Source organism: Vipera ursinii (assembly GCF_947247035.1).
Source record: "Vipera ursinii genome assembly, chromosome: 2".
Lineage (NCBI taxonomy): Eukaryota > Metazoa > Chordata > Lepidosauria > Squamata > Viperidae > Vipera > Vipera ursinii.
The window spans coordinates 197,296,236-197,308,597 of record NC_139513.1 but is presented as its reverse complement, the minus strand read 5'-3'; the positions used below and the strand labels follow the sequence as shown (position 1 = coordinate 197,308,597).

Genomic DNA, 12,362 nt, shown 5'->3' with positions numbered 1-12,362 from the left:
TAATCAAAGCCATTATGTTTATTTGTGTCATAGTTCCAAGTCGGTTCATTCATGATTGTTACATAGATGACCAAATGTTGACATTTTCTAACTTTTGCAAATGTAATAATCTATCTGTGCAGATGACAGGAAAAAATGTATCCATAATACCTCAAGCACTGACAAATTTTAGGATGAAAGATTTTTAATAGGCAAAAATATCACTAATGTAATAGAAATCAATGTGGTACATCTACAAACTACCTTTCGTGAGAACATTTAACTAATTAGTTCTAATTTATTTTTCCCCTTATACCAATTTAATGTATCTATCCAATCTTATTAAATCGAGAAAAAAATCATTGAAGCATTATATTGATGTTCAAAATCATGATGCTGTCTCAGACATACCATTTCTCAATCTACATTTGTTTTATTGGAAGTTGTTCTTTTCATTTTTAAAAATAAATAATGTTACTGTTGTTACATTGCCTAGATCAGAACAACAAAACTGAAGTATCATTAATACTATTACATTATTTGAATATGCAATTTGTCTTTATTTCCAATTTAATTTCATTGCAAATTAAAATACTGGTGTGTGTGTGTATAATTACAAAAAGGAATTCTGAAATTATCCATTTAATAGGTGAAACTAGCACTTGCCTTTTCAAAATTAAAAATTGTTTTGCTCAGTACATCTCATAACCAAGAAAATGATTTGGATTGCAGTTTAAAACCTTGGTCAAAAGTATACTCAAATACTAAAGACAGAAATTCATGGATTTCAATTCATTTACTTGAAAGTAGTCTCAAAGAGGCCAGTAGAATTATTGCTAAATTAGCATGGATTGGGGATTGCAGAAAGAAAACAAGTTTCCTTTCACTAAATAGAAATTTCATACAATTTCTCAGGTGAGTTCAGAGGTTCAGTAGGAAGCTTATGATACCTGTTACCATAGTCACAAACTCTTTCACATTCAAGAATGTAACTACGGTATAAAGCATTTTCCAGCTACATTTTTCAACAATTCTTATTATTGGCTTGGTCACCTTTCACAAATCTGCTAGCTGAATTGTTTCTTAGAATAACTCCAGCATGCATTATTTTTCTTTTTTCAGAATTTGTCAGATGCACTTTGATCTGCTTTTTACCTGCCAAGAATCTTGCTGACGCAGCCATGGCTGACTCGCAATTGCCTGGAGATGTCGCAAGGTCGAACACCTTGATGGGCAAGTTCCACAATCCTTTGGCGAACAACATCAGGCAGCGGCCGACCATTCACAAAAACACCCCCTAATTGATTCACTCCTCCATGTCCTGAAAGATACAGGGTGAAATAAACAAAAACAAGCAAGCAGAGAAATATATATACATATACATATACATATACATATACATATACATATACATATACATATACATATACATATACATATACATATACATACATATACATATACACATACACATACATATACATATATATATACCCACCCACCCACCCACACATGTACACATATATACACATACATACATACACACACACACACACACACACACACACATATATATCTTTGAGGCTGTTTAGAAAATGCTTTAAAAAGTCTTCCTGCAGCTATGGCTTCCCCTCTGCCATTAAGCATTCAATAACTTCTTCATAAGAGTTTGGACATTTCTGAAATGCTGGTTATGGTTTATTTGCTCAGAGGAGGAGGAACAATGTTATTTACTAAAACCTAATTTGACACTGATAGCAATTTTACACTTGTGTAACTCTAATTACTTCAATAATTACCCAGGATTATGTGGCATGAGACTCAGGCCTCCAATTTGAGGGGAGGGGGGGGGGGAAATCTCTCAAAAGTTATTTTTAGGCCAGCCTGGAACTCATCTGGCACCAAAAAATTATGAATGATAGCCATCAGATTTAAGGTGTAAATCTGAAGCTACAATTCTTAGCATGCTTGTTTTAATACCATTAAATTCAATCAGATTTACTTGCATGTAAATATGTTTACAGTAAGTGTGTCAGTCTAACTTTGATGGTAAATAAAGCCAAACTATGCTCATCTCTGGAGGAAATAGGGCCAAATTTGGCAAGGTGGCTCCATTGATGGGGCTTCCAAAAGTATTCTGTTTTTCTTTCAATATCATAGCTCAGTTATTAATGCTCTATATGAATGTCTGTGTGGGTGGAATAATTTCAGATTTACATATTTTACAATGCCTATGAAAATATTAAGGCACCATATTGCATGGCTCAGCAAGACAGGATTATTATTTTTTTCCTATATGTACATTTTCACTATTTTTTAATAAGTTGAAACATCTGGTGTAAAATGGTTTCCAACTAGATAAATAGTAGCTAACTGGATAAAACCAATAAGCATGAAATGCAGTGCCATGGAATAGTGAGAAAATATAATTAACTCTGAAATTGTTCATCAGACAAACTATAATAAAGAAGTAGCAATGTTGAACACAAATAATTGCAAGAGCCAGCATTATCGGCAATACTGAATAAAGTAATTTCTCTATTTACCGAAGGCTTGAACCGAACACAATCTACTAATTCTGCATTAAATAAAAATCTTGTTAACTATATCATCCATGTTTATTAAACTCAATAATGTTACTATTGATAAACCTGACAGGGTCTGTATGTATCTTCCAAAACTGATATATAGTTAAAGATTAATTTGACTAAGTAAGGCTAACTGAAAAATGGTGTTTTGCCCTGGAACTGAAGTTTAGAAAGTTTTGTGTTTATTGTTTTGTCTGAATTATTAATATTTTATTTGATCTTTAGAACATTGTCTAAGGAAGGAAGGAAAGAAGGGGTAAACCAAATTAAAAGTATATTTTGACAGTTTGTTAAAAGAACAGAATGTTCAGGTACTGGTTTTACTAACATTAACTATGACTCTGATATTAAGAGAATTATTGTTCACTCTCTTAGCTGCACAGTTTTAAAAAATCCCTCAAAATTGCTATGGCTTTGCAAAGGGATAGCAAATTTCAGCTCATAGAAATGCACTGAAATATAACATTTATTGATTTACAAACTTAATTAGAACTCCAGCAATTTGGAAAGAAATTAATTTATCAGTTAATATGGACTGTATATTACTCTGATCTGGAAGTGTGCATAAGTTCCAGTTTCATAGGTGAAACAGTTCATTGTCAAGGGAATCAATCTAGAGTTAGTGAAACTGCTGCGTCTATTGGACTAGTTAAATAAGGCGAGATAGGAAAGCTTTCCTGTAGCTTTCCAAAGCTAACAGACTTGCAGGTCAGTAATATATTGTATTATTGCTGCAGTGTATCAAAATATATGTAAATATAAGGGAAACAGGATAGGAAGTGGAGGAAGAGGGAGAGAAAGAGAGAAGCATAAAAACAGAGAAAATCCATTATATCTTGAGGTAGAACTTTCATTAAGGCTAGGGAATGCTTTAATAATTCTACAATAACTGCAGTTCCTCTACACAGCTCAGTCAGATCTGTTAATAAAAGATAGTAAACAGCTGCTGAACTGCTTAAAACTCAGCCAGTATTTGTGGGGTTTCAGCAGTTTTATATAAGTGTATGAAACTGTAGCCTGGCTGAATAAATCCTCAAGGCTCTATCTATGCTGAGATTTGCAGAAGCAAGTGTAAAAGTTGAATTTCCAGAATTGCATATCTTAACTTTACCTTTATAGAAAAATAAAAAAAGAAACTAAGGAGCACAACCCTAGGCTAATGATAGTCAAATCAATGACCAAGTCTAAAAAAAGCTGACATTCATACATAGCCATACAAACCAGGGTACGATGTGTGTGGTGTGTGTATATCAAGAGGATTGTTACTCTACCTTCCCAAACTCAGTCTAGTTCCAATAATCGAGGGAGGGAGGGAGAGAGGAAGGAAGGAAGGAAGGAAGGAAGGAAGGAAGGAAGGAAGGAAGGAAGGAAGGAAGGAAGTCATTCTAAAAGAAGAGAGCAGAAAAGAATGCCAAGGAACTAAAACAATACAAAAGAGCTTCCCCTATTTTTCCCATGAGCTGAATCTGCAGTTGCTCTCTGACATTAAATGATAAAAATGCAAGTAGCGGTAAAAATATCTGCAAGCAAGCACAGGTAGATGTGCCCTTCCAGAATTTGTGTGACTCTGAGCTCCAGATTTACACCGCTCATCTTTTTTTCTGAAGAAGTATTTGGGATGGCAAGGGAATGACTAGTTGCAATAAAAAGAAACTCCCATCATCAGTGGGACCTTTCCCTATAATCCTTTCCTATTGTCACACAGAAATTCTCTCTTAGCAGGTAGATGTCTTAAAAGTAACCCAGTGGAAAGAGGGGGGGGGAGATTTGATAGGTCAAACCTTCCTTGCTTTTAAGGAAGTAGCCCAGCACATGAGAAAGAAGGCTAGAAGACATGAGATGGGGCAATGTAGCTTACATTTCAACAGGCAAGCTAATCCAATCCAGCTCAGTTGCATACAATGAAAATGGTTTCACTTCTATGAACAATTGATTTGTCCCAGAAAGAAAATCAGCTTGAACACTTGCAGGAACGAATTAGCTACTCCAAAAACTTCCACAGAAGAATCTGTGGGGCATGTGCTAGTGCTGCAGTGTGTGTGTGTGTGTGTGTGTGTGTGATTTTTTTTCAGGGTGTTCGGTTAGCAGTCACACATCATACTTGTGGTAGACAGGGATTTGTGTTGGTTTTTAAAGTGCTTAAAAGTATGTAAAATTACCTAATTCTCACATTATATATGCTCAATCAGTATGTACACCTGAAGATATTGATATGAACATACAATCATCTCTATGATTAATATTTGTAACTTGTGCTTTTTTGGGATCATTATCTTGTTAAATAATCACCAAGACGCCAAGAAAAGATCACTACAAAGGCATTAAAGAGGCCAGTTGTTCTTTGAGCCTTAAATTGTTTGAGTATATACATATAAACTCTTGAAGTGTGAATACTGGAATGAGTGTCTACCGGTATGTGTGTGTGTGTGTGAATGAGTAAAAAAATGAGTATATGTATTGTTCTGACACACTTCCATACCTTAATTCTTAACACTCTTCCGCCTGTCTAGTCCAGTTTAGACAGGAAATTTTAGACATTTTGATCACTTGCAGAGTTCATCCTCAAGATTTCCCTGTTGTTATAAAGTTCAGCTGACTCAGCACGTGATAATAGCAAACAAACAGCTTGACCTCTCTACAGTAAAATACCAAATTATTTCAATATTTCCAAGCATTTCAGTTTCCCCCCCTCCAAAAAAACAAAACAAATATATGATAGGTGTTTTGTTGGTGGTGAAAGCCTAAGGTGGATGTAACTGAGAGTCTGATTTGGAAACTCAACAACTTTTGGCATTTTGAGCAAATCATCACAGGGTAAGTCAACCGCAACCAAAACGCTTATTTTCTCTCAATCTCATTCTCACAAACAAATCGTCAACACAAAAGAAAGCAGCTTGTGCTCAGAGAATAAAAGTTGATGAAAGAACTAGCCGCCAGAGAAACTGGCCCTAACAGATGAAGGAAGAAGATCTTAGAAAGATTATTAAAAGAGGTTTAAGATCTCTTTTCTTCATTGCTGATAACCGCCTAAGCTCTGCCCTGCTAACTGAAAAAAAACACGTTAGTTTTCCAGCTGATTCTTCTAGTAACTCCGGTGTGCAGAAGGGCTATTTACTGGCTATCTTCATAGAGCAGATCGAGGCAAGGCATTATGCCAAAAAGATCCATAGAGGGGGGGGAGGGAAACGGACAGCCGGACGCCCCAGGAATCTCGCCTAAGATTCTTCTTCTATGGACAAGAAGATGCTGCTGAAATGGAGCTTTTCTCCAGACCGTTTGCTCTGATGCTTTTGATGATCGGAAGAAGAAGAGAGAGAAAAAACTTAAGATTTGTTTTTCCCGCAAAATCAAATGCGTACCGCAAAATCAAATTTGCCTCTGCCTTAACTCTGACCGGGAATGAGATTTTATTTTCCCGATGATTGCCGGGGTGTTGTTTTTTTTGCGCGTGACTTTTAAAGCGGGCGTCTGCGTGTTTTCTTTACAAGCAGTTGCCCCTTGTTTAAAGGGGTTCAGACCAAAAGCTCCCTTCACCTCGAGGGAGTCGTTTAGGAGACAGGCGGAAGATAGGGCGAACCTTTATCCAGAAGACTACGGTTGGTTTTAAAGTCAGCTTTTTCTGCAGTTAAATTGTTTCCTTTAGAGAAGGGGTTAGTTTGTCTAGGGTGCCTGCCGAGAAGTTTCATCCCCCTCCTATTATTTCTAAGTGTTTTCTGACGTGGCAATGCTGTACGGTGAATGAATAGGTGCCGCGTTTTCATCCCCTACCTGCCACTTTTGGAAAAACAACAACTTGCTATTTCTCCCCTGCACACGCAGGGAGAGAAAGGAGACATTTAAATAACTACCATGAATGCATTGGGGTTGGGAGGGGGGCAGAGAAGTATAAAACTCAGTTTGAATTGGGTGTTCTTTCCCCACTCCCCCCCCCCGCAACTGACACACGCACACTTTTTCCGGTTTGTTTTTGCTGCCCTTACATTCCCGCAAAAGACATCGATTTATCATTGTTTAGGTTAATGGAGGATCCTTTCCCCGCAGCTTCCGCACTCACCCTCCCTTCAAGTTAACACAAAGGAATTTCCTGAGGGGAGGGAATGGCAGGCCGTGGGAACATTTCTGCCCCCATGTTTTAAATATGAAAATGTTATTTCTCTACAGTTAAGATGCCTCTCATAAAATCCCCAAGCCCTTTTGTGGTTCTGTTTAGTTTCGGACAAGCATTTCCTACAAATTTCAAATTCAGATACTGCCACCCAAGTAGTTATCTTTCCTCTGAAGGCGAATTATGGGTATACAGCCGCCAACAGTTTCACATTTGAGTTCTCTGCCTTGTGCTTACTCTGTGTATCCAATGAGGAAGCATGAAATGGTTTCGCGGAGCAAACGATTAGGTAGACAAATAGACAACACAAAAGAGCGTTTGTCTTCCTCAAAAGCCTGCTATATGTAAGAGAAATGTGTTTGATTCTCTCCTAGGTTTCCTTGAAATCTCTGGATCTAACCCAGCATTTAACTCACCGTGAGAGACGGTGTCATTTCTCATAACCCCTGTGTTAATGAAAAACCTCCTTCCAACCCTCTCAGGCACAGCAAATCCCAAGCAAATATATTATCCGTGGCTGCTAACTTAAAACAGCCGAGTCCAAACATATAAGGCTATTTTTAAAACACCCCATTTCGACTAATTTGCTGTTGCCGTGAGAAAGAGAAGCAGCAGCCCTCGTCGCTTTAGAGCCCACGCTCAGGAAACATCAACAAATTTGCACACTTTTTGGTTTAAGTGCTTGATATATTCAAGGAATATTTCAGAGATTTCTTAGAAGGGCATTCAACTCAGCTGGGCTGTGGTAATCCTATCTACTAGCATTAATTTCAAATATCGTTTTTTCCCATTATATCCACACAGGCGGACTAATTAGGAAAAATATACATATTCCAGCTGAGCGACTTGAACTTTGTAAGAGGGCTAGAGCCGAAAGAGCAGCAACGGGCAGACACAAAGAATCAAAATGTACGGAAGAGAAATTTTTAAAAAATGTTGAATGAGGGGGGGAAAGAAAGGGAAAGTAAGCAAAGGATATGGGGGAGGCTCCTGCATTTGTTCAAATAGCACTAAGTACAAAGATAGCTGTATAAATGTAGGTTGATTTGAAATCAGTGCGACTTACTTGCCGGCAGATATCTTTAACTTGCCCGAGATCTCTTTTCTTGCTCTAATAATAATTAATCTGGGCTGGAGATATTTTTTTAAGGCCGCCAGGTCCTAGAACCCGCGAATGAGGGTTTTTTTTAAAAAAAAAATAAATCAATGTAAACCCACTCTGGCCGAAGTCCCCCCAAATGGGTGGAGGAGGAGGAGTTACAGCGCACGTTTAGTTTAAACCCTCCCATGGAAATCAACGGAGCCTTTGGCGGTCTTCCCCTTTGACCGGATCGTGTCCTCAATAATGCTGCATTACTTAAAGGGCAGCGGTGTACCGCGGGTTACACGAGGAGAGGGTGTGCGGGGCGTTTTAGTTTTGGTGCGGTTTAGTTCGGGTTGGTTTTAAAACTCCTTGGTAAATCGCCTGGGGAATAAGCCGTAGTTGGAGGAGGATGCGAGCTGCCCGCGCGGCCGGCTCCAGCCTCCCGAGCTGGCTCGGAGGAGCCGGTCCAACGCCACTGTGCCTCTCTCCACTGATGCCCAAAGGTGTCTCAGCTCCAGCAGCCTTCCCTCCTCCCTCCCTTTCTCTCACCACCACCCCTTTTCTCTTTCTCTTTCTCCTTCTCCCTCCCATTTCAATAAACAAACACTCCGGGCTTCTGGGGAGCGCGGCGAAGGCACGGCGGCCAGCTTGGTGCCGAAAGGCAGAGGAGGAGGGGGGGGGACCGGAACCAGCCGCCTCTACTTACTATGCATCGCTGCAAACGGGTCGTGCTTACAGTGTATTTCCATCTGGGCTGGCGATCCAGGCTGCTCGAGGCAAGCTGAGCCGGTGGGATTTTTTGTGTTCGCTTTCAGAGCAGGTTAAGTTACACTCCTTAGGGCCACTTGCGTTGCCCGGGGACAGGGCGCTTTATTTACAAGTGTTGCTTGTAATAAATTTGTTTCTTTTTTTTTCTTTTAAAAAAAAGGAAAAGGGAAAAAAAAAGAAAATAAAAGCCCGAAAGACACGGCGGGACTTCAGAGACAAGATCTCTCTCCAAGCCAAGAGCAAAGAACCACAGAAATCCTCCGGGAAGTTATTCCTTTCATAAGGAAGGGGCTTTGGGGGGGACTCGGGTTGTCTGGGCGCCACCGGCAAGGCTGGCTTGCTTGAATCTTCGTCGTCGTCCCCCCCCCCCGCCTCTTTACCCCTTCCGAGCTCGACCGTCCCCCACCGCAAAAGGTTGTCTCCGGTTAGTTTCTCTGCTTGGGGGGCAGCAGCGGCGCCTTTATTTCCCCCGCCTCCAGAAAGAGAGAGCCATGGATCCGGTCTTGCGGTCGGAGGGAAGACCCTCCCCGGGAAGAGCCCAGCCAACGGAGATCTTCCACGGCGCAGCAAGAGAGACAGGCAGGGACCGAGCACCTGCAAAGCAGCTATCCCCAAGCTTTATCCCGGGTGGGGTGTGCGGAGGGGTGGGGGTGGGGAGGTCACTTTTCAGCATTCATCCATCCATCTTTCTTTTCCTTTCTTTCGGAAGATAATCAGAGTGGCGTCTCCGGCGAAGGCAAGGCTAGCTTAGGGGACGAGGAAAGTGCCCTGGGTCAGTCTTTGTTTGAGGAGTGGCGGTGGACTGCCGGGCATGTACGGCTTTCCACACACACACACACACACACTTCCTCCTTCGCCTTCTCTTCTTTCCCCCTGCCCGGCTTGCAGTCCCGGCCGGAGGTTGATCAGCTCAGCCGAGCGTCAGAAGAGAGCCGAGGAGGAGGAGGAGGAGGAGAGACGGCTTCTTTCCCGGAGTGGAGGCGGGCTGTGGGATAACTGCCTCCCAACCCGGCGGGGATCCCAAGTCCGGAAGGGGGAAGAGAAAAAACAAAAGGGAGGCAAAGTCCGTTTGGCCTCGCCACCTCTGCTCGTTGGAGGGCAGGTGCTAGGAGCGCCGTGGCAGAAGAAGTTGGCGGGAAGTTGCGCTTGGAGAGACGCCAAAGGAGACGAGGAGAAACCGGCGGCGGCGGCGGCGGCGGCAGCAGCAGCAGCAGCAGCAGCAGCAGCACAAGCGTGCCAGCGGCATCCCCGCCGCGCGAGAGAGAGAGCGCGAAGGAGGGAGAGAGGCGTGTTTTGCTTGTGGCGCGCGCCACGCTTTCTACCTCACGCGCCTTTCCGCTCGCGCTTAAACTTTGCCTCTCTCTCTCTCTCTCTCTCTCTCTCTCTCCCCCTCCGGCAGCCAGTGCGGGGCTCCCCGCTGCCTAGCAGCGCGCGCCTCCAGGCGCGCCTAGGCGCGCGCCCCCGGCTCGCGGAGGGTGCTTCCCCCTCAGCCGGCGCAGAAAGAGAGGCGGGCGAGCAGGTAGACCGGCCGGCTCCGAGTTGTCTATACGTGTGGGTGGGTGAGTGCGCGCGCGCGCGCGCTTGCTCCCTCATAGGTCTCTCCACCTGGCCGGCTAACGCGTGAGGGTGGCGCCAAATGACCTCCTCTCCCCTGAGCCGGGCGGGCACACGGGGGGGGCGCGCGCGCGCGCAGCCCCCTCACCCCCCCCCCACACACACGCATCCTCGCACGCAGGCACACACACACACACACCTGGGCGCTCAATATCCCAGGGCGCCTCCCGAATCCCTGCCGTCCCCCCGCGCCTCAGCCGCTGCTGTCGCCGTCCGCGGTTGGTCAGCCCGCTCTTTCAAGAGAGGAAGAAAGCGCTTCCCGGGAGCGGCTTTCAGGACCGGCGGCATGTGGACAGCGGCGGCGGCGGGGTGGGGGGGTTCTTTGGCGGCGGGGGAGCGGGAGGTAGGGCGGGAGGTAGAGCGGCGGCCGGCCGCGGCCTCCGGGCTGGCCCGTCACTCAGTGCCTCGGCCTCCAATCAGAAAAGTAAAGTTGCGAGCCCGCGCGCATTGGCTGCGGGGGTTGGGGGGGGGGACCCCGGGGAGAGGGCGAGCGGTGGAGGCGGCCCCTGATTAGCCAGCGGCGGAGCAATCAGGGACGGCTGAGGCGGAGCCCGCGAGCGGGGAGGATTCATTGACAAACTAGAGGGATCGCGGCTCGTCTCTCTCTGGGTGTGTGGGGATGTGTGGGTGTTGCGCGCGCGTGCACCGAGCCCCTATCCTGTCGGTTCCTAAGGAATGAGTGGCGGGGGAGGGGGGAGGGGGGGCGAGGAAAACGCAACTGGCCTGGGTTGTGCATCCAGCGATAAAGACAATGACAACCCTGCTTTATGCTGGGGTGTGTGTGTGGGGGGGGGGAAATGGGGGGGGGAAGAGATTATTCCCAAGTGGCCAGGCTGAGGATTGCAACCCTGAAGCGGGATGCCACGCGTGTTCACTTGGGAAGTAAGTGTCACTGGGTATAACAGACCGATCCCCAAAGATTGTGGCTTCTCGACGCAACACTTGGGAACGGGCACACAAATAGGGCGCAGGAAGAGTGGTGTGTGTATAAAAATGCACGCTCCATCTGGTGGGAAGCGGAGAAGGGTTTGGCGGCAGCGATAGGAACACCCTTGCTTGCCCCCATCACATCGGGGAAATGCGAGCGGGGGAGCCTTGCATCTAGTTACTCAGAGCCACGTACTTTCCGCGCCAATGGGCTCTCCTGGATGAATCTAAGGAGCCTGATCCTTCTTTTTTTTTATCCCACGCGCCCAACACAAAGCTGTTCATTAACCTTTTAATGCGCTCAATAGTAAGTCAACAAGGGTAGAACAACCATGATTAACGCTAATGTGCAATGCACAGGTGAATCTGGCCTTAGAAACCGACCCGCGGCCGCTGGGCTGCCTGCCCGCAGAAGAATGTGTCGCGACTGGTGTGAAATAAAATAGGACCCTGCGCCTGGGATCCCATGCGCTTAGAGTGAAGACGATGGGGCTGCATTCGAAGTGAACCCCATCACATTCTAAGCCCGGCAAGCGCACGTGTGAACGGAGAGGCCTCTCCTTGCACGTGAGAGCGTGCTGCTGCTGCTGCTGCTGCGCCTTTTCTAAATCGGGAGATGAAGAGCTTCACTCTCGATCGTTCTGGGTTTGCGTTTCCTCCGTTCCCAAGAAAGAGCGATGCCTGTGAACCTTCTGGTGGGGTCCAGATTCCGGGCCGTGGAAGATGCAGAGAGTTCTACGGGAAGAGTTGCCTTTGGGGACTTGAAATGGTTTACTTTATCCCGGGTCTGGAAAGTTCTTTTGCAAGCCCTTCGTTATTTTCGGCTGATTCATCCGACTTCCTTGATTTTGTCCTGGACTTGCCCTCAGCTGGCCAGAAGGCCGGCCTCCCGCTCATTTTCAGGCCGCTCTAGCCGCTGAACTGGGGCGCGGAGGCGGAGAGAAAAATCTAAATGCCCAGGATACAGGGCATTTAGATCGTCGGGCTTGTAGAATTGCCTCTTGAATCTGGTTATCCAACTCCTACCCCTCAAGTAATGAAAGAGAATTCAATCCGATTTCCCCACATATATTTTTTACATTCTGCTTTTCAATTAAAAAAAAAGATGGGGGAGCCAAATGATTTGGGGGATTTTTAAGTATCATCTGGCTACTGTTTCTCAAAAGGACACGTATATAACAAGGCGGACCCCAAGTGCTCCTTTTATAAAGTAGGCCTCGAAATGGGAGGAAAAAACAAACAAAACGAGATTAAGTGTATGAAATAGAAGGTATTGTCCTTCTAGTAGGCTGGCTTT

At 44.9% G+C, this 12,362-nt stretch overlaps 1 protein-coding gene across 2 annotated transcripts in view; it reads right to left on the bottom strand.

The window, feature by feature from the left end:
- PAX5 (paired box 5) overlaps positions 1-12,362 on the bottom strand; it is a 266,941-nt gene that overhangs the window by 237,931 nt on the left and 16,648 nt on the right. The window contains exons 1-2 of one of the 2 annotated variants that reach the window (XM_083353753.1): positions 8,463-8,647; positions 1,135-1,300 (exon numbers count right to left, since the gene is read on the bottom strand). In XM_083353753.1, coding sequence (XP_083209879.1) covers positions 1,135-1,300; positions 8,463-8,505 — 209 coding nt within the window. In that variant the 5' untranslated portion in view covers positions 8,506-8,647. Of the gene's footprint in view, positions 1-1,134; positions 1,301-8,462; positions 8,648-12,362 lie in introns of those variants that run through there. The other variant, XM_083353752.1, reaches the window with a different exon arrangement.